Here is a 27,579-nt window from a genome sequence, read left to right as displayed (position 1 = left end):
GTTCATGTTATAAACGTTTATGTTCTCTTTCTCAGGAGAACCCTATCTGATACTGATTTTTGTACCAGGATGGTTCTAGAGGAACAGAATCTCAAATATGTGTTTTCCCAAATGGCTCTGGGGTTTCTAGAATTCTCTAATCTGAATAAATATAAAGGCAAACAACTCTTTAAAAAGAAAAAGAAGAGGAAAGGAAAAGCGTAAGCTCGGTACACATTAAAGTGATTATCAGCCAGTAACACCACAGCAGCTAGTGACCCTATGGGATGACCGGAAAGGCCCCAGGTTAGAAGTCAACTGTGCTAGTCCCCCTTCATACTCTGCTGGTGGGAAAGGAGGATGGCAGAGTCACTGGGGAAGACAGGCAGTTTCCTATAAAGTTACATGTAAACTCACCGTATGACCCAGCAATACCCACTCCTGGTATTTATTTACCCAAGAGAAATGAAAGCCTATATCCACACAAAGTCTCGTACACGAAACAGCAGATTTATACTAGCTCCAAACTGGAAACAACCCAAATGTCCATCAACGGGACATTCTGTCCATCACAGAATGCGATCTATCTGTACATGCAAGCACATGGATGAATCGCAAAAGCATTATGCTGAGTGAGAGAAGTCCAATTCAAAAGGCTTCATACTGTAGGACTGCATATGGCCGACACTCTGGTCAGGACATCACTGTGGTAACAAACACCAGATCTGTACCTGCTGCCTCTGAGGGTGTGAGGAGGGAACTTCCGGGGGCAAAAGTACCACTCTCTATTGATTGTGATGGCAGTTCACACCAACGTCCCTCAGCGCTCACGGAACCATACACTTAAGACTGGTGAATTTCTGTTGCATGTTAATTCCCCACAATAAAGCAGATTAGACCAATACTGGGCTCCTTTTCCTTAGCAGGAAGTGGTTTGTGCTGGCCGTGACCTGGAGAAATCACACAACCTCGCTGTGCCCTGACTGCCCCATCTGGACAAGGGGTTGCATGACAGTCCTCTGACCCGAAACTGCAGGGATGAAGTCAGAGAACGTGTGTGAACACACAGACTGGACTGACTTGGGGGTTAAATAAATGTCAGCTTCTGCTTCCCTCTTCAGTGCAAAGGAGCCACCCTACCGATCCATAAACCTTCCGGGTCAGGGGTCAGGGATGCACCAGAGGGCTCGGTGAAGACAAGGAGAGCAGGCTGTAGCCTGAGTGGGACACAGGGTAGAGGGAAGCCGTGGATATGGCTGCTCGGGGGCGGGGGGCGGGGGGGGTGGAGTGGGGAGACAGAGAACAGCACAGAGGGGTGGCAAGGGCCAGACAGCTGTGGACCGTTTTGCTCAAGGCCAGCCTGGCTGGGGCCTCCAGGCCTCTCATTTCTCCTGCCTTAATGAGAGGTCGTGCAAGTGCCTGCCCACAACTGCATCATCTCCTCCTGTCGCCAGCTTAAACACAGAGTGGAGCTAGAGCAGGACAAAGTCTCCTTTATAAAACACTGTGGCTTGTTCCCACTGCCGTTTGAACCCTTGGGCTCTGTGACACGGAACACCAGCTTCGGCCACTCCCCGTCACTTCCCACAGGCGCCAGGACAGCGCATTCCCGTGCCTGGCTCCTGGGTAAATGCCATTATCATTGCCTTCAGGGGGAGCCGGAGACTTCTAGGGGCTGGGGTCAGAAAGCGTGGACCCGCAAGACTCCTAGGAACTTTCAAAGGCTCGGGAGGCGAAAGGTGCCAGTTCGTTAGTGTGTCTCGTTTAACTTCACGAGTTCCTCTTAGCACAATACGCTGACCAGCTGCGACAGGGGTAGTTTCTGGCTCATAAAGAGCACAGGCGAGAATTTCCTCAAGTCACTGGAGGAGAGTAGGAAGGAGGCAGAAAGCGGCCACTGAAGAGTATTCACAGGATACCAACGTCACCAGAGGCAAAAGCAAGTGAGTTGTCCGTGGAGAAATCTAGAGGAGGGAGACGGCAAAGTCTGGACAACAAGGGAAGGGAGGGGAGCAAACAGTGGGGTCCCTCGGGTCAGGAGCCACTGCCACCAGCAGGAAAGTCCAGCACTGGCCAGCCTACTCTTGCCTGTGGGGTCCCTGTGCTTCAGGGGATGCTATCCCAGGTAACACGGGTATCCATCTCCCCAAGCCCCGCCCCCCCACACCCCAGCACGCCAGCCAGCAATAAACAACTCACTTCTGCTGGACACTCTAAACAGATACTCTAGGATTCCTTACGCTCAAATGCCAACGCACATTCTTTCCATAAACCCCAGCACGGTGCGTGAAATGACATCAACACCGCTCCCTGAGAGCACTGGAAAAGAACGCAAAATGGGGGAAATCCTGAAGAACAGGCAAGAGAACAGGAGCTCTGACAGAAACAGGAGGTGAGCAGATAGAGGAGGCTGGAAGCAAGGCCGGCTGACACACCGCATAAGCCAAGGCGCAGAGGCAGAGGGCTGGCAAAAGAGGTGGGGCAGACAGGCAGGCGAGCCCCAGGGGGTAGGGCCCAATCAATGGGGTGAGGAAACCCCCTCAGAGCTGTCGCGGCTCTCAACGTCAAATGAGGTCAAGGCTGGTGGACACTCCGCGGCCAGTGGATATGTTCAACGGCTCAGAGATTCTTGGAGCCCCGCTAGGGTGGCCTCGCCCAGACTGAAACAAGAACGGCAAGATATCCTAAGGAATGTGACGACAATGTAGTCCAAAGGTCTTGCATTAATGGCTCAACAACTATGTACTGTGGCTTAAATCCAATCTCCAAATGGCCAAGGCAACCTGCCACCAGTCAGCTGACCAGGAAGGCCCCCTGGTCCTAAAGGACAACTTCCGCTGAGCATTTACCAGGCACCAGGCACGTGCCAAGGGCTCTCTCCCTAGGGTGGCCCCATTCAATTCTCCCACTAACCTACATGAGTGGCTCCTATTGTTTTACAGATGAGGAAATAAATGGGAGCTTAGAAGAGTTAAGTAGCTTGCCCCAAATCCTACTGCCGGCTCCCTAACAAATGCTTATTGAATGTGGCCTGGCTAGACAGATGGAAGGATGACTGGAAGGACAGATGGACAAAGGAAAAGGCCAGGCTGACAGATGGCTTTGGTGTCATCTCCCCCTGGGACGACACGTGGACCTTCTAGGCCTGTCAGAGGAAACAGGGAGAGCAGTGGGTAAAATAAGGGCGGCTACCCATGAACAGACCGGTACCCACAAATACTCAGGACACCTCGGTTTTGTTGAAAGTGGAAGAAAAATTTAAAAAAACGTTAGACAGAGGAACGGTCCCTCCATGTCGTTCAGTTTTCAAATTCATAAAGACAAGCCCGAGGGGCCGATGCCTGGCTATCCCTCTGTCTGAAGGCTTTTCTGCTGGGTCTCTGTGGGCCTCCAAGTTTCCAGTTGGACGAGAAACAGAGCGCACCAGAGATCGCACCCGGAGCAGGAGAGGCGCCTCACAAAGGCCCTTCTCCTGCACCCAGCTCTGCTTTGTTTAAGGCAAGATCAGATTCGGCATCTGTACTTTTACTTGCTGCCTGACAAAAACCAGATGTCAAAGGCCTCCCAGCGCTTCATCAGGGCCCCTGCCCTTAGGAAAATAGTGTGAGTCAGCCCGGCAAAATGAACCCGGCCGTAGCAAAGAGTGGTCTGGGCCCAGGGCCTGCCTTGCTCCACACACTCCCGAGCCTTTAAGAAAAGGCACATTTCCAATCTTCTGAGAAGAGGATGGTTAAAAAAACTGGGCTTTGCACCTCGTTCTTAGCTTACCGTGAAGCTCTGGAACTTTTTCCTGAAGCTCCCTGTCTAGATCCGCCGATGATTGAGACGCTCAAGCTGGTCACCAGTGGATACCGGCCACCGAAACATTCCCCTACACAAGCCACTGGACACGCTGCTACCCCTGGAGAGAGCGGCCATCTCCCTACCACAGCTCGTGGGCAGGGAGCCCCTACCCTGGAAAGCTAAAAGGCTTTGGTATTAGAGGCAAGAAGTAAACTCACCCTCCAAGACCACTAAGCCCCGGAGGTAGAACGAGAGGCAGCCAGTGAGCTCTAACCCCTTCCATGCAGACCTCTGAGCAAACCGTGTCAGAAGTAGGTGCTGAAGCATAACCTGAAGACCACGTATCACCTGGACCCTGCACAAGCACAGGGAGCAGCGCCACTCTGTTACAGCTTCAGGTCTGGCTTCCACCACCACGACTTCCCGGCCAAGGGCAGAACAATCGAAGTCTTATGCTGGAAGGAGGCCCTCCTCCCCTGTGACCGCATCCGAGGCCCGGGGCCCTTGGCCCCCAGGATGCTCGGGCCTGGGGGAAGGGGAAGAGGGGGGAAGAAATGCAAGAATACTGGCTCTTAGCTGCCTCCGCCAGGAGATGACACCTGCCACTTCCTCACCCATTTTACTAAGAACAGGCACATGACCCCACAAAACCGTGCAGATCTGGAGGGCTATGCGTGTATCTGTGCTGTCTCTGACACATCATCATAAGCCCTGGCCTCTCGTTCCCAAGGCCTGACCCGTATTTTCAGATGAATTCAAGGTCCCATTACTTAGGTCTTCCATCATTACCTCAAAGCCTCAGTGGCCAAGACCAGACAGCATCGTCCTAAAATCGATCCCCTCTTTCAAATGTCCATTTTATGTCATCACACTCAAACACTCAGAGGCAGCTTCTAGATGTCCCCCTTTCTCCGCATTCAATCAACCCGTCTCTCAGCAGTTCCTTCACTCCTTTACAATTTTCCTCCGATATCTTCCTCCATTTCCTACTGCTGTCACCTCAAACCTCACCACCTATAACCGAATTATTCCACTCAGCTTTTGCTGTCTTCCCTTCTAACCGACCCGGCACATGGTGGCCTCCCCCTCCCCCTCAAGGTCCCCATTCCTAGCTTCTCCCCTGCTCACAACGCCTCTCACTGCATCCATCAAGGGTCACCTTCTAAGCCTGCAGCTCGCCATGCTCTAGAATCTGCCTGTGGAATTAGGACGTAATCTCGCCGTTCTCCGACAGCGCCTTGGCCACTCCTGTCTCTGCAGGTCTGCTCATGCCATCCGCTGCTCAGAATGTCCTCCTGCTCTTCCCACACAAATCCTAATCCCACCTCAGGATCCATTCCAAATACAATCTCCTTGCTCCGGCTTTGCCGGCCAAGGGACTTCCCTCTCTCCCTTCTGGCTCACCATGGGGCTGAATGCTGGCTCTGAATAGTGTGCATGTGGATGATAAGCCGAATCGTACTGTTTTATGAGAATAAATCCTTATTTCCTGCTCCTTTGAGGGAGAGTCTAATATAGGTTGCCGTCAACTGTAAGTAGCCAAAAACACCAACTCGACTGGCTGCAACAGTGAAGACAGAAAGTATGGAGGCCAGCCTGTCAGTCTTTAGTGGTTCTGTGATCAAGGACCCTGGTTCCTCACCTCTGAGGGCTCAACAGACTTCCTTTCCTCATGGTGATAAGATGGCTGCCTCATTTCCAAGAATCTAGTGGAAGGAGCTGTCCTCCTGTGTGTGTGTGTGTGTGTGTGTGTGTGTGTGTGTGTGTGTATGTGTGTGTTTTGAGAGAGAGACAGAGACATCACCAGTGGGGGAGGGGCAGAGAGAGGGAGAGAGAGAATCCCAAGCAGGTTCCACACTGTCAGTACAGAGCCTGACACAGGGCTCGAACTCACGAACCTCGAGATCATGACCTGGGCCGAAACCAAGAGTTGACGCTTAACCGACTGAGCCACCCAGGCGCCCCTTCTGTGTTTCTTTTTAAGAGAAGACATTTTTCCCAGAATCCCCACAGCAGACTTCTCCTCATATCTCACTGGCCAAAACTCTGCCAAACGCCCATGTCTAAACTATGGGCCTTTATGACTGGCTTAGATCAGTCGACTTTTATTCTGGAGCTGGAAGCAGGGTCACTTTTCCTTGAGTAGCAGAGAGAGAGAGGCATGACCTTCAAACCAAGTCAGGGCTCCGCCATCAAGAAAAGAACGGCTGCCACGTAGGCAACCAACGGCATCTGCCAGAGGCAGGGACCGATGTCACATATTTGTGTTTTCCTAACTTGCCACCCCCATCCTGTGCTGGCACATAAGGGTGCTCAACAAAGAGCTGTGGAATTGAGCTGAACTAGAAATTATCCTGTGGGTGTGAGAAAATAGCATGATAATAGAGTGGACACAATTGGACATTTGTGCAGAGAAACTGGAGAGAAGGCCAACAAATCCAAACAGATGCAAAAAAAGTACTTAGCAGAGGAGGTTTGGGGAAGCTTCGGTCCAAGCCCTAGGCTGGACCCAACTCCCAGTTCCACAGATACGGAGTAGGCCACAGGCCAGAGCACCAGGCTTCTCCCAGCAGGGCCCAGCTGGGCCTTCTCCTCAGTTCAACCCTTGCCTCCAATGGGCCAGCGATCTACATCCAGCCCACAACCCATCAGGCACAAAGGAGGCTCACAATGAGGACAGTCGGTGCCTAGCAAGTAACTGGGCACTTCGTGGGCACACACAAATGCGTTGAATATGAGAACACGTGAGGTCTGGGCCGTAAAAGCGAGGGCTCCCTCTGACTCTGGACTAAAGGGACGGGTCTTTCCATTGCTGATAGGTCTCTCCTCCCTCCTTTCTCCGGGGCCATCCCGCTCAGATCTCTTCCTTCATGTCAGCTTTTCCCACAACCTCTCCCAGATTCTCTGGGCTGCTGACAGCACCTGAGCCTGGGAAACGTGCCAGGAACTGCACAGAAACCATACCAAACACAAGGCTCCGAAGTCCCATCGAGGCACCCTGTCTACATCACAGGTCCCTGAGTTTCAGCTCTTTGAAATTTTAAAATTCCTTTTCCAGTAAGGTAGCAAGCATGTCCTTGGCTGAAGAAAACCGTGTGAAATGCAGCATGCTCCCAGAGTTCATTGATTATAACGCATAGTCAACATTCGATACAGATTGACTCAACAACTAGTACGTTGAACCATATGACGCTGTTGGTATTCAATGGTTTCTGACCTACTAACGTGGCAATGTCACACAATTCAACCTAATATCTACTCCATGCCAGGCAAGAGGTGAAGGAGGGGCTTGGGATGCCATGATCAACAAACAACACACAGATACAATCCCTGTCCCGATGGAACTTACAGTCTGGTGCGTTAGACCGCTAATTAAAAAGTAATACACCGTTCAGCTTCACTACTATAATTAATTATACGTGTACTTATTTGTGGACTTGCTTGATTTCTTTGCTAGCCTGTAAGCTACATAAGGGTGCTGGCTGCTGTCTTTTCTATAGAACACACTGCCAAGCACACAGCAGAACACATTAGATAGCTGTTAAATTTACTAATTCATGTTAAAATACACAAGTGCAGGTGCTGTGGAAGAATTGGGGGGTAAGGATCAGGGACTCCACTAGCTTGGAAATTCCAATATTGCTAATAATGTCAAATTAGGTCTTCGTGAAACAGGTATTTATGCCACATATAATTGACCGGCAGTATATTACACAGGGTTTCATAGGGACTATTTAAAATACTTAAGAGAACAAACTGTTTTCAAGCACAATCCAGTTTTTCAGAAACTCTATTTACATAAACAATTGGTGCACTAATTGCAAATCATTCTTATTTCTCTCCTAAAGCAGGATCCCCTAAGGATCTTTATTAGGCGCTCGATTAGCCTAGTTTGAGTTACAGTATTTACTTAAAAGTAATAACAGCAAAGTTCTTGAAAAATATTTGGTAATGCTAACATTTTACTAATTCAAACCAATCGTCTTTGTTAGTCTATGTTGCTAGGGATTTCACCGTCACATTAAGACAAAGCACCGAAGTCTGAACCTGCAGTTTGCCAAATTCCTCTGCAGGACACTTCTGACAGCAAGAAACTGAGCCAACATCAGAAAGGGGTTGAAACCAGAAAATCAAGAAAGGACGATGTGAAAAGAAACTGTAATCCAGTTTAGTCTAATAAACGACGCACATGAAGTCACATTCCAATGGTAAGCAGAGCACGTGAAAGTTTTAGGTCCTGCACCCCCAAACCTGTCACGGATCTGATATAATGTAATGTAATGACAAATGTCAGTGAACACCGTGGACCAGCAGGCCTCTTATCTACCTCGCAGCCTCTCCTTGAGAGCCAGTCCCGGCCGCACTGCACAGACACCAATGAGCTTGGACGGTATCTCCGTGCGCATCTGGCCTCTCGTTCTCTGCACCGGCTCCGAGATTTGCTAACACACTAGTCACATTCACGGGGCGTCTTGAACTCTCTCGACATGGCAAATCATCAGCAGGCCCTGTCCCCACGCCAAAAGCAAACAAAAGCCCGTCACCGGCAAGGAGGACACCCGGTCTCTCCGAAGGATGCCAAAGTCCCCATCCTGCCTCCTTTGCAGAACCCTGCAAATCTCCCCGATGCAGGCAGGATGAGCAAGGCGTGGGGGAGATTATGCTCTGAATGTCTTAAGAGATTAGTTACTTAAAATCCTCCACATGACTTCAGTCATCCCCGTTACAGATGACAGAGTAAAAGCCTACTTGATTAAAGCCGAATGCCTATACATTTGCAAAAGGCAAAATATGGAGAAGAAAACAGGAGTCAGATTACTGATGGGCATGGCATCAGCACCAGGACGTCAGGGGCTGCTGAATAAATCATGACAAGGAGGCACATGCAGTAATCATAGATTCACCATAAATACCGCAGCCCTCAAGGCTCTCATATTTACTTACTTTCCCCCAAAGCATAGACTGGATCCGGCCTTGTCCTCGAATGAGGCCTGTCTCTCCCCAAATTCCAAATATGGGAAATGACAGCTCTTCTGTGGCAGGGGTAAAAGTGGGAAGGCAAATGTTTGTATTACGTAATGTTTTAATTTTAAAACAAAGACTGTGTATGCCAGAGACTCTCTCTCTTCTGTTCGGGGCATTTTCCAGTCCTTCTACCACTCTCCCCCAACCCAGGCCACGGCAGTCTTTTCCTCACCCCCAGAATAATTCCCCTTTAGGATAAAAGGATTACATGTGAGATCCGTGAGGATCCTTTCAAAATACATTCAAGCCTAGAGGCACTTGAGGTCTCTGTGTCCTTCCTCCCTTCGAGAAGTCCGCTGAGGGTGTGTGAGGGGACAGCTGTTCAGAAGAGTTGGATTCATACAAGCATGAGACAGGAGTTACAGATGCTGTTCCTCCAGCCAGAAAGGTGCCAGGACACCCGGCTAGGGGCCACAGCCCCCGTTCCAACGGAGGGACGGAGAAAGAGCCAGGCAAGGCACTCAGATGTGGTCTTGTGTTTCTGTAACGAAATAATAGAAGGCAGACGGCAAAACGGTCCACCATGCCATCTTCTGTACTAAAACATCAGAAGACATTAAGAAACTGTTCAGCACATCATTTCTAAACAGCATCATAAAGAGGGTTGCCTGGTTTCGGAACGAGCCTAGACAGAATGACTCTACCTGCACAGTCACTCCCTATAGTTTATTGGAGACGTGTCCATCCGGGAAGCAGAATTCCCAACAGACCAGCCATCCCCAAACCAACACAAAACCACCACGGAACAAAACCGATGACGAACGCCAGAAAGGCCTCCGAGAAGGATGGCGCCCTGTCCCAGACGCTCTGGGGAGCAGCGGCCACCAGCTTTGGGGTGGAGGGGACTCCCACCAGGCACAGTTTCCAACCCAGAGTCTCAGGGAACTGGTGGAGACAGGAGAAGCGCTGGTGAAGCTGGAGAGAAGTGGATGGATGCGTGGGGAGGGTCAGCCCTAGGTCAGATGACGGCACCTGGCAAGAGCCTGGATCCCACTGAGACAACACGGCAGTTTCTGGAAAATGGGGCCAACATGGAGAGGGCCCTGAGCCATCCCCACAGCCTCTCCTCCCAAGGCTCTACTGGGAAGCAGGGAGGCGGAGTCCTAGGTCAAGGACATAGCAACCTTCCCACCACCACGCCCCCAACATAAGGGTGCTCAGGAGAAAGCCCGGTGTGGATGTGTCTCCTGTCTGATGGCAAGTATGTGACTGCTCTAGTTCTCTTCTGTTCCGGCTTCCTAGAAATTCAGAGCTAAGAGTGAGATTCCCAGTTCCCACAGACAGACAATATCCCCCGCAGTTAATAAGGGCATTCTACATCTCCAGGACTTGGGATATTTGTGTATTTTCAAGAGAAAGAATCTGCCCTTGCTGGGCCACCCACCCCAATCTCCCCCAATCACTGGTACTCCTCTTTTAGTCATCAAGGGCCCTTTGTCACAGCCGATGGGGTATGTGTAATCGCCTCTGCTAAAGAGGTGACAACAAACCAGGAGGAAAAGACGTTAAGTAACAGGAAGAGAAAAGATTCTGCACCTCAGGGACAGAAAAGAGTTCCCAAATGTCAGAGTGTTTTTAATTAATCTATTTATTAAGATTAAAAAATACAGATCAGGTGACTTCTTAGAACATGTGTCATGATTATACCTTTTAATTCCTGGTACGTGAGAAAACGGAACAATGAGCTGCTTGTAGCCAGCACTCAAATATTTGCTGAATGAACAGATAAAGTCTTTTTTTTTTTTTTTTTAATGTTTATTTATTTTTGAGAGAGAGAGAGATGGCGCATGAGCAGGGGAGGGGCAGAGAGAGAGGGAGACCCAGAATCCAAAACAGGCTCCAGGCTCTGAGATGTCAGCACAGAGACCAACGTGGGGCTCGAACTCACGAATCATGAGATCATGACCTGAGCCGAAGTCAGACGCTCAACCGACTGAGCCACCCAGGCACCCCAGATAAATAGTCTTTTTAGGAAAGTGTTGCAAGTAGTTTCTAATGGAACAGTGGTCTTGGGATGGGCGGTAGGAACATCAAACCCTGCTGTTGAAGAAAAGCAGACTAGGACATGTGAACCCAATGACCATCCCTCCAAAACGGTAACTATTTTAAAAATCTGGTGTAAAGGTGAATGATCCAAGAAACCCGCATGTGCTCCCAGGGATTTAAAGACAGTCATAACCAGCGAACCTGAGAAGTAACCCAACACTTTGAAATGATAATCTTTTTACAGAAACAGCCGCTTCTGCAGGGCTAGAGGAAAAAGTGCTCTTTTAGGTTAAGGTCTTAAATGTCTGGTAGCCAGCAACCTCAGTGGCAACATTAGTCCAATTCATTCTACACGGAAGAATCACTTGGGAACTGAAAATGCAGGAAAACTGGGGCACCTGGGGGGCTCAGTCAGTTAAGCATCCGACTTCAGCTCAGGTCATGATCTCACGGTTTGCAAGTTCAAGCCCCGTGTCAGGCTCTGTGCTGACAGCTCAGAGCCCGGAGCCTGCTTCCCATTTTGTGTCTCCCTCTCTCTCTGCCCCTCCCCTGCTCACACTCTGTCTCTCTCTCTCTCTCTCTCTCAAAAGTAAATAAACGTTAAAAAAAAATTTTTTTAAGAAAATGCAGAAAAACTTGTCCAGTTTTCCCCCTAGTTAGTCTATGAACAAATAAAGAACTTGACTGAATTAGACCCCAAACCCAATATTTATGCTTGTCCTCTTAACAAGTTTTAAATAGGCTTCATTTTCATTCAACATAATTTCAAAATTATAATGAAAACAGTCAACAAAATATGTGTGTACTCAATTTGTTAAATTTATGTGCTTGGGGAAAAAGAGTCCGAATAAACAAGTCAATTATTTTCATTAAATACATTAAAATTTAAGGGTAGTGTTTTTATTATGACTCTTGCCTTAATACACCAGGACAAAATTATTCCACGATATAGCTATTGAATGAGGCTCACTACTCCCCCACTGATTTCACAAATTACAGTTCCAACTAGCTATAAAATAACCAAATCAGTTCTGATATGGCCATAAAATTAAGCCTGAAAAAACAGTGAGGCAAATCACCCCTTTAAAATCAAGTGGTTGAACAATACGTTCTACATGATTCCATTTATGTCAGAAAAAAAAAAATCTGTATTTGCGTGAGTATGCATGCATAGAAATTATAGAGAAAGACCTGGAAGAATATATATCAAACTGTCAAGAACATATATCAGACCTCAATAAGGGACATGGGGTGGAGAGGGGAACTTTCACATTTTACTCTCTGTCTGTACCGTTTAGATTTTTTACAACAGAACTATATTCCCGTGTTACCTCTGTCAACAAATTAAAATCCAAAAAAACAAAGCAAACAAATATAATCTACCTTCTGAAATTGAAACCAATCTCTCAGGACCTTACTTTTATTCAACACGTTACCCTAAAGCACCGTATTTGCTGTTTTAAATTACGACTTAATTCAAATTAAGTCTTCAGTGACATTTAAGATTGATGGCATTGTTACATCTAAGACGTTGTGAAGTTTCTCTGCAAGTCTTTTAAAAAAAAAAAAAAAAAGAGAGGAGTAGGATGTCCCTGGACAGGACAGGTGTGGTTTGACCTGTAGCAATGGATGCTCAACTCCAGTCTCCCGTTCCTCTTTCTACGGAAAGTCGCCCTAGCAAAGTCAATCGAGGTCACCAAAGCAACCAATTCATGGCAAACACCATCGAGGATATCCATGTCCCCTGGGGTTCTCAAAGTAACCCGTGGGGTTGTCAGAAAGCCGGCCACCTTGGACATTTCAAAACACCTAACAATGACAACACTTCCCCTATCATGGAGACACAGGACTAAGACCGAACAGGCAAGGCCACGTGGGTCCTTTGGTCATGGACTAAGCAGAGTGCCAGATTAATTTTGCTGCAGAGCTGAACTACATCACTCTATCAAGGGTGAGCAGCCATACTGGTTACCACATAGGAAAAACAGATTAATTACTACTTAATGCTGACAGACAGAGGATTTCAAATGTATGGGGCTCCTGAGGGAAGGGAAGTTAATAAAAGGGGTCCGTGAGAAGGAGGTCAGCAGCCTGCCTCATGACACATCTCTGTCACCAATACACCACAGGCAGGATCCGGTGCCCTGCGGGCAGAGACGGCGTTCTCTGAAGACACCATGAGAAAGGAGGTATGGACTGTGCTCCAGAGAATGGGAAAATGGGTATTACAAACAAAAACAATATCAAATACACAAAAATAACGCCAACTTAAGGCAATTCTGAACATGCTCCCAGACATCAAGGCATCATAATGGGAAAGAACACACAACTGGTATTGGATTTTTTGCCCCATTTTAAGAAAGGAAGGCCTGGGGACCTGAAGGTCAAGGGGAAGACGCCACCACTAGAAGACGGGACACCAGTTTCTTTGAGTTCACAGTTTTGTCAGAATGTCGTTGCCCTGGTTTTTGATGGGTACACGAAAGCTCGTCCCTTGGTGCAGGAACAGGTCCCCTGGACCCCCACCTCCGGCCTTCTTTCGCCAGTGGTCCTCCAGGTACCCACTTACAGCTCTCTGGTATCTTCCTTCTGTCTCAGGCCCAAATATCCACACTTCATGCCGACCGCTCCAATTCTTACCAGCCAGCACACTGACATTCAGGCTCCTCCACCCCTTGAGAAGCCTTCTCAAAGCAGCCCGATGTGCCCAGGGTGTCCTTCACCCCACAATTCGGCCAGGACCTCGCTCTCCCATTACTTAAGAAATGTCTAACATTCCAGCTTTTCCAGAAAGCCTTTCCAGACTGACCACTCATAAGCTACTCCAGCCTCAATCTCCCTCCTGGACAGAGTTTCCTCACTACTCCTGCTGAGCTGAAAACAAGAACAAACTTGCCTGGCCCCTCCCTCCCCAAAGGACACCTGTCTTCCATCCTCAGAGAGCACAGACTATCAATGTCTTCCTCTCCATTTGCAAAGTGATTTACCATTTGTTTTACGGCTGGCCTTAGATGATCATCCCCTAGAAGACAGGGACAGGGTGGCGTTCAGCAAAGCCTGGGTCACTGGGATGACAGGGAATAGGGTATTTGGATGAATTTAATTAAAGGGTTAACAGAGGATTAGACAGAAACTTTGCTTCAACTCTCGTTATTATAAAGCCTGTTATAAAGGCTTTTGAAATACATCTGACCACTTTCCAGCCTGAGTAGAGTTAATATAATTTAATCTGTGATTTAGGATCTTACAGTGCCCTGAGGCTCATCATTCTCTTCTGCTACTATAATTATAGATGCGGAAGATGTAGAGACTGGACTGACGGTGCCCTGGAAGCCGATTTCGAGAATAAATCCTCGCTACCACATCTTGTGAACTCGGCCTTTCGGAAAGTGGAGTTCAAAATAATAGAAACAAAATCCCACTTAATTGGAGGTTCCAGTTAAGGGAGATCCATTGCCATGGTCTTTGTTAAGTCCCCACCACTGTGGCCCACAATTAGCCACTTAATAAAGCATTCCTGATGAAGGAATTTGGCAACATGTGATTTTCTACAAATGTAAGCTTGATTTTGACGCAACCACTCATTTCTTTGAAAATCAAGGGGCATTCACACACAGGTGTCCTAAATTTCCTTAAATTAAAAACCAACCCTTCACGAAGAGTTAGCTGTGCTCACTTCCAAGCCACAAAGAAACAGGTGTCCAATCACAGCAAATGAGGAGCTCCCAAAGGAACCTCAAAATATTAATCAAGGAGCCATAACACAGGATGCACAAGGCCGGGGACCACGGGAGGCCAGCAGTGAAGCCACTTCATTCAGTTTCTAGGTCGGGGCTCCGCCGAAGTGGTCTGCCTGGGCCCTAGGGGCTCAGTCTAAGCCCAAATCCCAAACGCATTACAATCGAAGCCAGTTCTCTGTGTCCTCACCATCCGAGATGAACTGGACCCTGAAGACCCCTGACAGTCATTTCTCTGAACCCTAAAGGGCCACTCTACCACCATTATGACCACAGACTCCTCAGCACCATCAGGACTCTACTGGGAATAGAACGCTCCCCGCGTGGAAACCCTGCCCGTTTCTGAAAGCCAATAAAGTCCTCTCACACGGCATCTTCCCAGCAACCGATGCCTACCCTGAACTTTACTTTGAACTTCACAGGGGTCCGTGAACGGAAGTCAGGAGGTATGTGAACTTGAAGAAAAAAAAAAAATGACAGCTTTATTTGCAGCTAACCTCTAAGTGAATGCGAACTGTTTGATTACGAATGTAGGCAACCACCATGGCGATGTCTCCGGGACCTGTGACTCTGTCACAACGCAAGTCACACATGCCTTCAGATCACCTCACAGTTGACACAGATGCCTCAACACACCGTTTTCATTCTTCACTGTGCCATAATTACGGTAATTGTTAGAACTGCTGTTTGAGCTAGTTATTTAATGTGCTCCTAAGAAGCGTATTGCTATGATCCTAAATTTGTTTAATGTTTTGATGACTGTATTTCAATAGAACTCATTTCCTCTGTTAGTTGATGTATTTTTATTTATGAATTTCAAAGTGTTACCCAAAGAAAGGGTCCATAGGCTTTTCCAGACCGCTCAAAGGACCCAGGGACACAAAAAAGGTTAAGAACCCCTGTTGAGTGGTATAAAAGCACAGGCCCTGTTGCCAATCTCTAGCTCTTGTCCTTTGAGCACAATGATTTTAATTCCCCGAACCTTGAGTTTCCTTATCATGATCAAAGGAGCCGACACAGAAACCATTTATTCAACCAAAAAATCAACTGAATGCCTACTTTGTGCCGGTACGCGCAGAAGGCCGAGTTCTGGGGCTACAGCAGTGAACACGCCAGAGATGGTCCTTAATACAGAAGGGCTTGCTCTGTGAAGGGTTGAACGGTGACTGGCACATGAGCATTCTATAAACACTGCAGAACAGTACTATTGCTAAAACCACAACACTGCCTGCGTAATCATATGCTGATTTATGTTGCTTCCCGAGTAACAAACTCTTGGCTCATCTGGCTCAGGCCCTCCCAATAAGGCTTCTTAGAGGCCAGGGGCTGGGCCTGGGTATTCACAGAGGGGCAGCGGGTGACATGGAAGGGCACAGGGTTTGAACCAAATGATCTTGGCTTCAAAACCCCGTGCTGCCGCTTACTAGCTCTGCCACTCCGCCGGCAGCCCATAGCCGTCCCTCCAAAATTGGCTCTCTCCTTCCCCAGCAGTAACACAACCCTGTTTTTAGCTGTACGCTCGGAATGAAGGATGGTATTTCCCAGCCTACCTGGCAGTCACATACGATCACGTACTCGAGTTCTAGCCGATGGGGATAGAAGCAGAAAAAGAGACGTGTGCAACTTTCAGGAAGTGTTCTTAAATTGGGAGGTCTTGCCCTTCACCATTCCTTCTCCTCCTCCCCGATGGCTAGGGCCAGCACAGCCTTCTTGGACCATGCCATGACCTTGGGAATGGAGGCATGCACATGGAACAAGACAGAAGGGGCCTCCACACCACTGTGGAGCACCGTATGGAACTGGGGGACAGTAGTCTACTGAAGCAAGTTCCTTAAACTCCCTGGACCTCAGTATCTCCACCTACAAAAAGGTGACCACGTGAGACATCTATCCAGCGAGGCTATTTTAAGGACTTAACAAGATAGGGCTTGCTTCACAGCAAAGGCCAGAGCCAGGAGAGGCGGTACTGTTCTGCTGCTATGCAAAATGCAGGAGACCGGGACATCTTCACAGCCCTGGGTGCACAGAGGTGGCTCGATAATTCACACAGCTGAAAGGCATCCTGGCCTGTCTAGTCCTCCTGACAACAATTCCCTTCTCCGGTGGGGCGCCTGGGTGACTCAGTCGGTTGAGCGTCTGACCTCAGCTCAGGTCACGATCTCACAGTTCGTGAGTTCGAGCCCTGCATCCAGCTGGCTGCTGTCATCTGTCAGCTCACAGCCCGCTTCAGATCCTCTGTCCCCCTCTCTCTCTGCCCCTCCCCGCCCCCCAAAAAAGAATTCCCCTCCCCAGCACCCTTGTTAAATGGTCCCCAGGAAAGGGAAGTGCACCACCTCTGGGACAGCTGGTGGGGACGCTGTTTGTTCATCCATAAATCACCATCGTCAGAGCTCTTCCCCCTACTGCCCCACACTGCCTCGCTTCTCCCTTCTGCCTTTGATCACGAGTCCTGCCCCAGAGCTCACACTCATCAGAACATCAAAGTACCTTTCGATCTCTTTCAGAAGAACCCTCTGGCCTCTACCCGAAGAAGCCTTCCCTAACTGACTGGGAGGTAGGTGATCACTGCCTCAGTCCCATCGTATTCAAGGGAGAGGCTGCCCAAACTCTACAATGAAATTCTCTCCCACTGAAGGAGAACCCATATGGCCACTAGCCAGCCACGGACTCTCCTGTGTTGATCCAGAGATGTTCCAAGCTCCTACATTTCTCCTTGCTAACTAACTACTTTTAAAGCTCTTTCATCTTGTTTGCAACATCAGCATTGGTCTAGGAGGGCATCACTACTCATGGTTATGCAAAGCCGAAATCTGCTTCATGTGCCTGAAGCTTATATTCATCTTTCCTGATTGTCCCCTTCCTGTTATTGCAAACACAAATCCTTTTCGGTCTCTCCCACGTGGCTGTCATCTTTCCATGTCACTGTCACTCATGCAGGCTGCTGCCAGGCACAGCCACAGCCTCATTCCCTCCTTTCCACACGCATGCTCCTACTCTCTCCCCTCATCTTCTGCCCCTGTCTCCACCCATCAGCACTGGTGACTTTACTATCCTCATGGCTCAACCAGGCCCCGGCATAAGATGGCTTTGGAATTGGAACGAGGGTGGCCGTGGCAGCCAATGGCTCCCAAGTTGGGTGGGGCACCCCGAGCTACCAGAGAAAGAAACAAGACACAGTGGTCAAGGAGGCAGGAAGCAGTACGCATGTGGCTTCAGCAGGACAAAGACAAGGGCAGGACTCAGCACCCAGACAGGCAGAAGAGGAGGAAGCTGATCCAAATCCCAGACACTGGCAGAGGAAGGGCGCAGAAAGCACAGGCCTAACGATGTGGAGGGAGTTGCAGGCAGGTGAGAGATGGTCCTGTCCGCACCCTCACGTACTGTCATAGGGTGTTCTGCCTCGAAGTGCCATTTCTGGAGGCTGGCGGCACCCATGTCAGTGCCAGAGGACTCAGCCTTATCCTACTTTTTACAAACAAAATTATATTCCAGGTGTGTGTGACCCACAGGAGCATAAAACCTCAGGATTCTTTGCTCTTTGAAATTACACATTAATTTACGTTACACAGCAAGAATGCTGACGCATGAATCAGCCCACACCAGACCGCAAGCCAAGCAGGAAGTACGACCCCCAACCTGGGTTCTGTTCCCTCCCAACACCTCCTGCTCTCCAAGGTTAACAGCAGCGGAGTAGCAAGACCCCCTCCTGGCCATGCTGAGAGTCGCTGGGGAAGGGGAGAAGATGAGACTCCACCGGAGGGGTGTGTGCAAAAACACCAGGCACGAAACCTTCCCACCCTCACCCACGTCTGGTCATCTGCCATTGCTCCCCTTCAAGGCCACCTTGACATTCATTTCCTGGCCCACGACACCTGTTTATACACGATGCTGGGAGTGGAGGGAAGATAACAGTGTGCCCAAGCCCCCTCCCGCAGGAGGCCACACATTTCTAGAGCAGCCGGGAGAAACAAAAGGCACAAAAGTCACAGTTCCCTGTTTTGCCTTTGGCGGTTCCTCCTCCAGCCCCGGTCCCACCCTTCCACCCAACCCTCTTTCCCACCTTAGCCATCCAACCCCGCAGGGGTTTCCTTGTTTGTCCTCGTGAATCCACATGAATCACTAATTACTGATTTAAACCCAGACACTAAGTGAATGACAAATACAGTATAACAAATACCACTAGGCTATTTAGCACTGGCGAACCCAGAGCTACCTGCCTTAACTCTGCCTGAACAGACAGGAGACACGGGACACTGGATCCTAACCCACACCGGGGCAGAACACTGACTAAATTGCCAACAGACCGGCGTCTGTGTGTGTGCTAGGGCGGGGAGGGCTGGCTCTAATGAACTCACACGCTGCTTCTTTTGCTTGGAATTACCTAGGGGAGCAGAGAGCTGGACATCGAAATTTTCAAAAAGCTCCCCCAGGGGCGCCTGGGTGGCTTGGTGGGTTAAGCGTCCGACTTCGGGTCAGGTCATGATCTCACGGTCCGTGAGTTCGAGCCCCGCGTCGGGCTCTGTGCTGACAGCTCAGAGCCTGGAGCCTGTTTCAGATTCTGTGTCTCCCTCTCTCTCTGCCCCTCCCCTGTTCATGCTCTGTCTCTCTCTGTCTCAAAAATAAATAAATGTTAAAAAAAAAAAAATTAAAAAAAAAAGCTCCCCCAGTGATTCCAACATGTGCCTAAGTTTGAGAACCACCAACTGAACATTTATTAGGTGTTCCAGACGTGTTTCAAAGCAGCCGAGATATTTAGGACACCTTATAGCCTTGAACTGGCAAGACAGGCCTTGGCAGTATCATCCCATTTTACAGAGATTCACATGGCAATCGTGATGAGACTGAGATTCTAATCAGGTTCTCTAACTCCAAAATCCGTTCTTTCCGCCCAACTGTGAACTCTTGCATGGGTAGAGACAATGCATGAGAGCCATCTCCACTGCCGGCAGCTCAGGCATAAACTCCGTAAATGCAAAATATCTAGATTTGGAGATGCAAACACCAGAGGCAGGTGTGATGCCCTCTTCCAAACACAAGGGACAGAACCATACAGAGAGATCAGAAGGTGTGCTCGTGTGCGAGGTCTGAGGAGACAGACGGAGGATGCGTGAGATCCCGGCGTGGGAGTTTATCCTAGACCCGAGATGTGTCCCTCTAATGCCACACTGAAGATGGTGCTCATCGGCATGGAGAGCATGGGCAAAGGAGGGGGGACCTCTGCAATGAGGAGGGAATCCCCAAGAGAGGTGACAAGGGTTCGCCTCTCAGGGCCACAGTTCGTCATCCTGCTCTAGGCGTTGTGGCCTTCTGCAGCGGGCCCCCCCACCAATCTGAACACACCCCCTCCCAAGCAGCTTTCCACTCCTCGGGTCTTTCTTCCTGCCAGAACTACGGTCTGAGGCTCCTTGCTGAGGGGACGTAAGACAGGTACCCCCACACATTTAGTCTCCAGACCGCTTGGGCAGGGCAACGCATCCCTTCACCACCCTACTCCACTCATGCCTACTTCCTCCTCCAAAAAAGCCCCCCCAAAACCCCAAAAACAAACACACAAACAAAAACATCTTTACCACCAAACCAACTTTCCCCACAGTAAGAATAACGTGCCCACTCCAAATTAGGAACTGATGTGGACCAACACAGAAGGGAAGACACTGAAGTTTATGACACTACAAGAAGCCAACCCACGAGCCACACGGAGTCCCTAAACCACCAACTGGCAGATGGGGGCAATCTCATCACAGGGCCCGGGACAGACACTTCAAGGACAGCAGATGTTCCTTCTTAAAGACAACCGGCAACATCCCATCATTCCTCCTGGTTCCTATTCCGACCTGTGACACACACCGGCTGCATCGTGGTGTCCCCCAAAGCCAAGTGTTGATGGGAAAGAACCACAAGGAATTACAGGAACCAACGGCAGGTTAAACTTTCACATCGATCGCACTGATAAGCGGAGACACTTACCCAGCACAGCCAGACAACTGAGCACTGGAAAAAAGCACTTCATGTCGGCAGCGGAGAAGAGACACCACACAGGACGCTTCCTCTTCTCTCCGCACTTAATCTCTCATTTCTGGCAATCCACTTATAGCTCCAGAGGGCAGTTTTGGAAACAGAACTTAACTCAAAAAATGAGAAGAGGTTAAAGAGAAGAGATCATCGGCAAGATGGGGGGCAGGGGGGAAGGGCGGCCAGTGGCTTGTGTTAAACTACCCTATGCTAAAGGAAGGGTCCAGAACAATTCTGAAGGCCCTCTAGGCTTCTGTCACATCCTGTGCCTTAGCGGTTTCCACTGGAATTGTAGATTGCAGTGAACTAATCCTCGAGGAAAAGGGAAAAAAGAGTCTGAGAAAATCCTTTCATCCGCTGATTATACAGGAATGTCCTTGGCTTCCCAGTGAAGGTGTCTGTAAGCTCCCTCATTCGGATTCCCCAAAGGGAAGACGGTAGGTTTTGTCAAAACCTTTGACAGCTAAATCGCCCGGGAACAGCACGGACTGTTTGGGTTTCTTCATCCAAAAGTCCGTCTCCATCCATGACGGTAGGTCACGGGGCCGCCACCTGCCCCAGACCTTCCCAGAACAAACGAAGCAAGTTGGCGTTCGGCGGCCCCGAAGCGAAGCCGGTCCCACAATGCCAGCCGATTTCTGAAAGAAACACAAGACAGATGTAGCCAAGGCGCACACAAGCGCCGCAAAACCGAGAGGGGCCGAGCGCCGGGCTGCTCCGGACGCCCGGGTCCCGTTCCTGGACCAGGACCGTCCACCCGTGCATTCTGACCTTGGGCAAGTCGCTCCACTGGCCCCCGCCTCAGTTTCCCCGCCCGGAGCCGGGCAATTGCGGGAAGCCTGCTGGTTCCTGCAATACTTTGCCCACACGGCTCACTCCAGGGCACTCCCTTAGCCTCCCGCCGAGCCCGGCGCCGCCGGGAGCCCCACCCTCCGCGGGGCACCTCGGGAGGGGGCTCGACGTGGGGCCGCCACTCCCGCTTCCACCTCCGGCCCCCGCCCCAAACGTGGGAGCTCCGCGCGCGCCGCGTCCCAGGTGGCCCCGCTATTGTTTTACCTTCCCGGCTGTTTATTTTTCGCTGGTTGGAAAGAAAAGAGACGGAGGGCGAAGCGAGCGGGGGGCTGCGCTTTCCGCTGCCGGGGCGCGCTCGTGGCCAGGCCAGGGGAGGGTCTGGGGCCCGACCCCGGAGCGGAGCCGGCCCCGCGCCCGCCACCGCCCTCCCCGCCCCCTGCCCCGGGCTCCCGGCTGCCCGCGCCGCCGCCCCTTCGCGCGCAGCCCGCGCCCCCACCGGATACTGACCTCGCCCCCGGCCCTCTCCCTCCGCGCGTCCGTCCGGCGGCCGGCGGTCCGGGCGCACGCCTCTGGGGACGCGCCGCCTCCTCCCTCTCCCCCCGCAGCCGCACCGGCAGCCGCGCTCCGGCCCCTCCCGAATCCCCGCCCCCCGGCCCGGCCCGCAGCACCCGGGCGAGCCGCGCGCGGGGCGGGGGCGGGGGCTTGGGCAAGAGGCACCGCCCCCGGGCCCGCCCCTTCCCCCGCCCGCGGAGAAGGGGCTGGCCAGGGGCCTGGCGGGGCGCTCGTGGGCTGGTGCTCCCGCCCAGGCGCACCTGCCCGGGGAGGGGGGCGGGGGGCACCCCAGGGCTGGGCACAGGGGGCGTGTGTGAGCCGGGCAGCTCCAAAAGTTCATCGGCGGTTCACACGCAGGCTGCCGGGCCGCCGGCGGGAAGCACAGGCCCTTCCCAAAGCCCCGCAAAGGACCCGCGAGCCTTGAAGCGGGCGTCTAGCGAGCACGTCCTCTCTCCGGGAAACAAAAACAAAGCCCTTGTCAGGAGTCTTGAATCTGTGCTTGCGGTGGAGGCCCATATTGTGCTTTATTCAATGGCAGAACTTCCTGGAAGTGGTGGCCGAACTGAACTCGGCACAGCCCGGGTTCTAACCCCGGTTCTCCCACATCCTCGCTGCTGACTTTGGTCGAGTTACTTAACTTCTCTGTGCCTCAGTTTCTCCGTCTGCTGTTACATGGGGAAATAGCCCTTCCCTACTGAATAGGGTTCTGTGAAATGTCCACGGTACACTTGTAAGAACACTTAGAGTGGAGCCTGCCCCGTCTTAAGCACTCAGTAAATGCAAGATATAATTATTTTATGAGGCACAGCCCTATCAAACGAGTGCATTTTCATCCATTCAATACTTAATGAACAAACATGCGTGCTGGGTAAAAACGGTCAAAAGGCAACCGAGGTCAAATAAGACAGTCCTGTCCTCCTGGAGCTTGATCTGGTGGGGAGACAATAAAACAGGTATGGCAAGAGAAGAACAGAGTGTTGAGGAAGCATGAGCCAGGACCCGACCCTGTGTTGGGGGGTTGGGACATCAAGAGGAGGGAATTTGGTCAGACCAGGTCAGGTGTCAGGAAGGCTTCTCGGAGGAAGTGAAAATGGAGGTAGAACCCAAAAGAGCAGAGGAGGCACAAAGGAAGGGGGCAGGGGAGGAGTCACTGAGTCCAGACCCTGAATCAGTATCCTCTAAGACTAGAGGGAAGACGGAGTAGTTCGGTTAGAGGACCAGAAATCTCTGTTAGGCACAAACTAGGCTGTTAGAAAGTGGCAAGGAACTGCAGAGATGAAATCTGGGGCCAGAACCTGGAGGGCTGTGTATGATGCGTTAAAAGATTTGAACTTTAGCCCAGGGCCATGGTGAGCCCCTGAAGGTTTGGAGCAAGGCAGTACCGTTGTTAGATGTACATTTTAGAAAGACCACTCTGGGGCACCTGGGTGGTTCAGTCTATTAAGCATCCGACTTCTGCTCAGGTCATGATCTCACGGCTGGTGAGTTCAAGTCCCACATCAGGTTCTGTGCTGACAGCTTGGAGCCTAGAGCCTGCTTTGGATTCTGTGTCTCCCTCTCTCTCTGTCTGTCTCTCTCTCTCTCAAAAATAAACATTTTTTAAAAATTTAGAAAAACCACTCTGGCCCAGGCATGAAGGGTGGCTGGGAGAGGACTTCTACATGAGGTTAGTGGGTATTGATGAAAATCCAGACAAGAGATGATGGTGACCAGGACCCCAGAAGTAGCAACAGGGAGGGAGAGGAATGAGCAGGTCCCCTTGATGTCAGGAGGTAGGCCCTATGGAATGCCAGGCTGAATGCCAGGAGGAATGGGGCAGAATAACCAGCTTGGCCTCAAGAACAGAGATCAAGATACATAAGACTGGATGTACTGAGTTTGAAATGCCAAAGAGTCATGCAAGAAGTGAAGATGTCCAAAAAACAACTGGGGGTGTGGAGAGTGGAGTTCAGAACTCAGAAGAGGTTTGGAAGATGTTTTTCACCCTATTGGACTGTATGATAATGAAGGGGTTTTGTGAAGGAATACACTGTAACCCACTGATTAAAAAAAAAAAGTTAGTTACCCCCTCCCCCCAGTGTGTAAGGCAGTGAAGAACATGCTATTGGGGGTGTGAAAAAGTAACTAAGGGGTCTTATTTGCCCTCAACTCTCGCCCTAGACTATAAACTTCTTGCAGGCAGGACTGCACTTTAATTATCCTTTATCCCAAACAACTCTTGGCATTGTGGTCTGCATGTAGTAATTGCACTATAAATACTTGGATTGAATTGAATTGAATTGAATTGAATTGAATTGAATTGCATATTAATCACATGTGCCAAGTGTTATATGGAAGACCTCCTCTTGTGTGTTCAATATTACCTCTTTCCCTCAAGACAACCCTGACTCTAGCAACTCTCGCTTCTCCTTATCTGCTAGACTCTTTCATTTATTAATTGAGCATATACTATGTGCCAAGAAAGTCTCTGCTCTCGTGGCACTCACACGCTGGTGGGAAACACAAACAATGAAACAAATAAATATATAACATAACATGACATGTGTTCTTAGGAAAAGCCAGAGAAGGTAATCACGTGTGTGTGTGTGTGTGTGTGTGTGTGTGTGTGTGGTGTGGGGAGGAGGATTCTGTTCTAGGTGGGTGACCAGGGAAGGCCAGATACTTGATTAGAAGGAGTGAGTGAGCTTTGGAAATTTCTGGAAGAAGAGAGCTCTGAGCCAAATCCTGTAGGACCTTACAGGCCAGCGGGCAGTTTGGGTCCCTCTGTTTACAAGAGCCTCCACTGGAAAGGAGGCTCTTGTAGTTGTGCAGGTGAGAGAAGACCGTGGCCAGGACTAGGGTGGTAATGATACGGGTGGTGAGATAGGGGTGGAGTCTGGAAGCATTTTGAAAATACATTCAGTGGGATGTTCTGGAGACTTGGATACGAAGGGGGAAAGAAAGAGGAGCGTCAAGGGATCTGCACGATCTACCTCAGCCTGTGCTGGTCTCTGACCCCACCAAAGTGCCCTACCCCTTCTCCAAAACCACACTTCCTAAGCATTCAGTCCCCTGAGCCACTTCCTCTGTCCTTGAACCCTGTACTCAATTATCCCTTCTTGTCCTTTCCTCCTCGATCTACCCCCACCTCCTACCACCTAGACCCCTTGCGTCTTTTTTGGATGGTCTGTCAATCCTTGACTTCCATCACCACACCAGGTATGTTGTGGCTGGTTCCATGCGGTGTATCTGTCTAATTTCCACACCGATGGGCCGTCTAAGATATTCAAAGGGCCGTGCTAACTACAGGGCAGGGAGAGTAGAGTAGAGGCGTACCTCATTTTATTGCGTTTTACTTCATTGCGTTCCGCAGACACTGCATTTTTTTTACAAAATGAAGGTCCGTGGTAACCCTGCTTGGAGCAAATCTATCGGCGCCATTTCACCAACAGCATTTATTTACTTGGTGTCTCTGTGTCACATCCTGGTAATTCTCACGATATTTCAAACTTTTTCATTTTTATTCTATTGGTTATAGCGAGCTGTGATTAGTGCTGATGATTGGCTTTCAAAGCTTGGATGATGGTTAGCATTTTTCAGCAGTAAAGTATTTTTTAATTAAGGTAAGTCCATTATTTTTTAGACATCATGCAATTGCATGCTTAATAGACAACAGTAGAGTGCAAATATAACTTTTATACGCACGGGGAAACCAAAACATTCCATTTGAGTCACTTTTTGGCACAGTGGTCTGGAACCTAACGTGTAATATCTCCGAGGCACACCTGTGCAGTGAAAAAATGTCTCTGCCCTCCAGACGTAGAAACCATTAAAAGAAGTGCTGATCAGGAAACCATCTACAGACAAAGAAAGAGTCTTTTTTTTTTTTTTTTTTTTTTTTTTTTTTTTTTAGGTTTACTTATTTTGAGAGAGAAAGAGTGCACGCAGGGGAGGGGCAGAGAGAGAGAATCTCAAGCAGGATCTCCGTTATCAGCACAGAGCCTCACTCGGGGCTCTATCTCAGGAACCATGAGATCACGCCCTGAGCTGAAATCAAGAGACCCTCAACTAGCTGAGCCACCCAAATGCCGCAGACAGAGAAAGAGTCCGAAGGGAAGGAAAAGCATCAAAGGAGAGTGAGGGAGAGAAGTCCCCAGTCAGCAAATGGGGCTGGTGCCCAGGCTGAACATTAGCAGCTTGCTTCAAAACAACTTACATTGGAATGTTGAAACCTCTCCTGAACTGGCCCGGAATCAAGTGGATCTTTCGGACATTTTGCATGACTCCTTAATCTTCTCCCCCAGGGAGTTCAGTTCAGAAGCCTGCAGAAGCCAGACTGAAAGGGTGGCAGTCAGGACCAAAGGTCCAGCGTTGCCTGATTTTCTGACTCTTCAAGAAAAGCAGGAGAACCACAAGGAGACCCAGGTTTTCATGGAATTTCTCCTAATTGTATCCACTGGAAGCTAGTGTTTAAAAATAAACACTGGAGGGGGAAACAACAACACAGAATTTGCAGAGAAGATACGGTCAAGTGCTTCTATCAGTTTGAGGCCTCTGGACCCACTATAGCTGTCATCAAAAGGCTAATATAAAACCACAAGTGACATCAAGTTATGTGTTTTTTTTTAAAATTAGAGGGAAAAAAAGGCATTAGCCAACTTCTCTTTTGTCAACTGAAAAAAAGTTGAGGGCAAGGCATTTTGCCTAAAGATAGCCTGACACTTCGTGCTCACAAGTACTGGTGTTAATTGCTCTTAATGCACTCAAAATGCCAAATGGAAAGAGCAAAGCCGCCTTACCCAACAAAACAGCAAAGTCAGAGCTAAAAGTGCCGCTAAACAATTCTCTTGATAGCAAGCTTTCTTCTTGGTGATTACCCTCCTACACGGGCGAGGATCCCCAGAGCTGAAGACTAGGAAAAGAGCTTACACAGGATACCATCTGTCTTAAATATCTATATATATATATATATATATATATATATATATATATATATATATATATATATATATATAAAGAGAGAGAGAGTTGATTATTGTATCTTGAGATCAAGGTAGCAAGGGAGCAGAATAGACCCCTAAGGCTTTCCCCACACGTGGTGCTCAGAACCTAGGTGTGCCATATGGTGTCAGTGAAGGGTCTGGATTTGCCCCCGTGGAAGGGTCTGGATTTGCCCCCATGAAACTCTGAAGACTGGGGTATCCCTGGGGGGAGGGAAGAGTCTACTGAGCTAACACTCTCCCTCCTCCGCAAAGTCGCAGAGTTGTACTCGCCGCTTCTCGGGGCTGCCAGAACGGTGACACTGGAGAAGGATGCCAGATCTGAGCTACTGACACGACACTTAACTCTGGTCAAGTTACTCCACCGCTCGCCTCAGTTCCTTGTTTATGAAAGGGGAAAACAATAGCATGTGCCCTCGGAGGGAGCTTGCAAGGATTAAATGAGCTGATGTAGGCATTTTGCCTGTATCATTTCTTCCTGTAAGAACTTAGCAAAATGCCTGGTGCTAGTTCTGAATGCTCACTGGCTATTATTTTGGCTGAATATGAACTTCACATAGTATAAGAAGAAAGGAACCGGGGCGCCTGGGTGGCTCAATCAGTTAAGTGGCCGACTTCGGTTCAGGTCATGATCTCAAGATCCGTGGGTTCGAGCCCCGCATTGGGCTCTGTGCTGACAGCTCAGAGCCTGGAGCCTGCTTCAGATTCTGTGTCTCCCTCTCTATGCCCCTCCC

The 27,579-nt window shown here is 49.7% G+C and overlaps 1 protein-coding gene across 4 annotated transcripts in view; it reads right to left on the bottom strand.

Annotated features, from left to right (window-relative positions):
* IGSF3 (immunoglobulin superfamily member 3) overlaps positions 1-21,955 on the bottom strand; it is a 93,385-nt gene extending 71,430 nt beyond the window's left edge. For 2 of the 4 annotated variants that reach the window (XM_060625029.2, XM_060625033.2), the window contains exons 1-2: positions 21,822-21,955; positions 20,478-21,160 (exon numbers count right to left, since the gene is read on the bottom strand). In XM_060625029.2, the coding sequence (XP_060481012.1) occupies positions 20,478-20,520 (43 nt within the window). In that variant the 5' untranslated portion in view covers positions 20,521-21,160; positions 21,822-21,955. Of the gene's footprint in view, positions 1-20,477; positions 21,161-21,293; positions 21,412-21,578; positions 21,756-21,821 lie in introns of those variants that run through there. The other 2 variants (XM_060625030.2, XM_060625031.2) reach the window with 2 other exon arrangements.
* Positions 21,956-27,579: the final 5,624 nt, after the last annotated feature.

The sequence above is a fragment of the Panthera onca genome, chromosome C1, assembly GCF_046562875.1.
Source record: "Panthera onca isolate mPanOnc1 chromosome C1, mPanOnc1 haplotype 2, whole genome shotgun sequence".
Lineage (NCBI taxonomy): Eukaryota > Metazoa > Chordata > Mammalia > Carnivora > Felidae > Panthera > Panthera onca.
The sequence above is the reverse complement of the archived record's forward strand: the minus strand, read 5'-3'. Positions and strand labels throughout refer to the sequence as shown.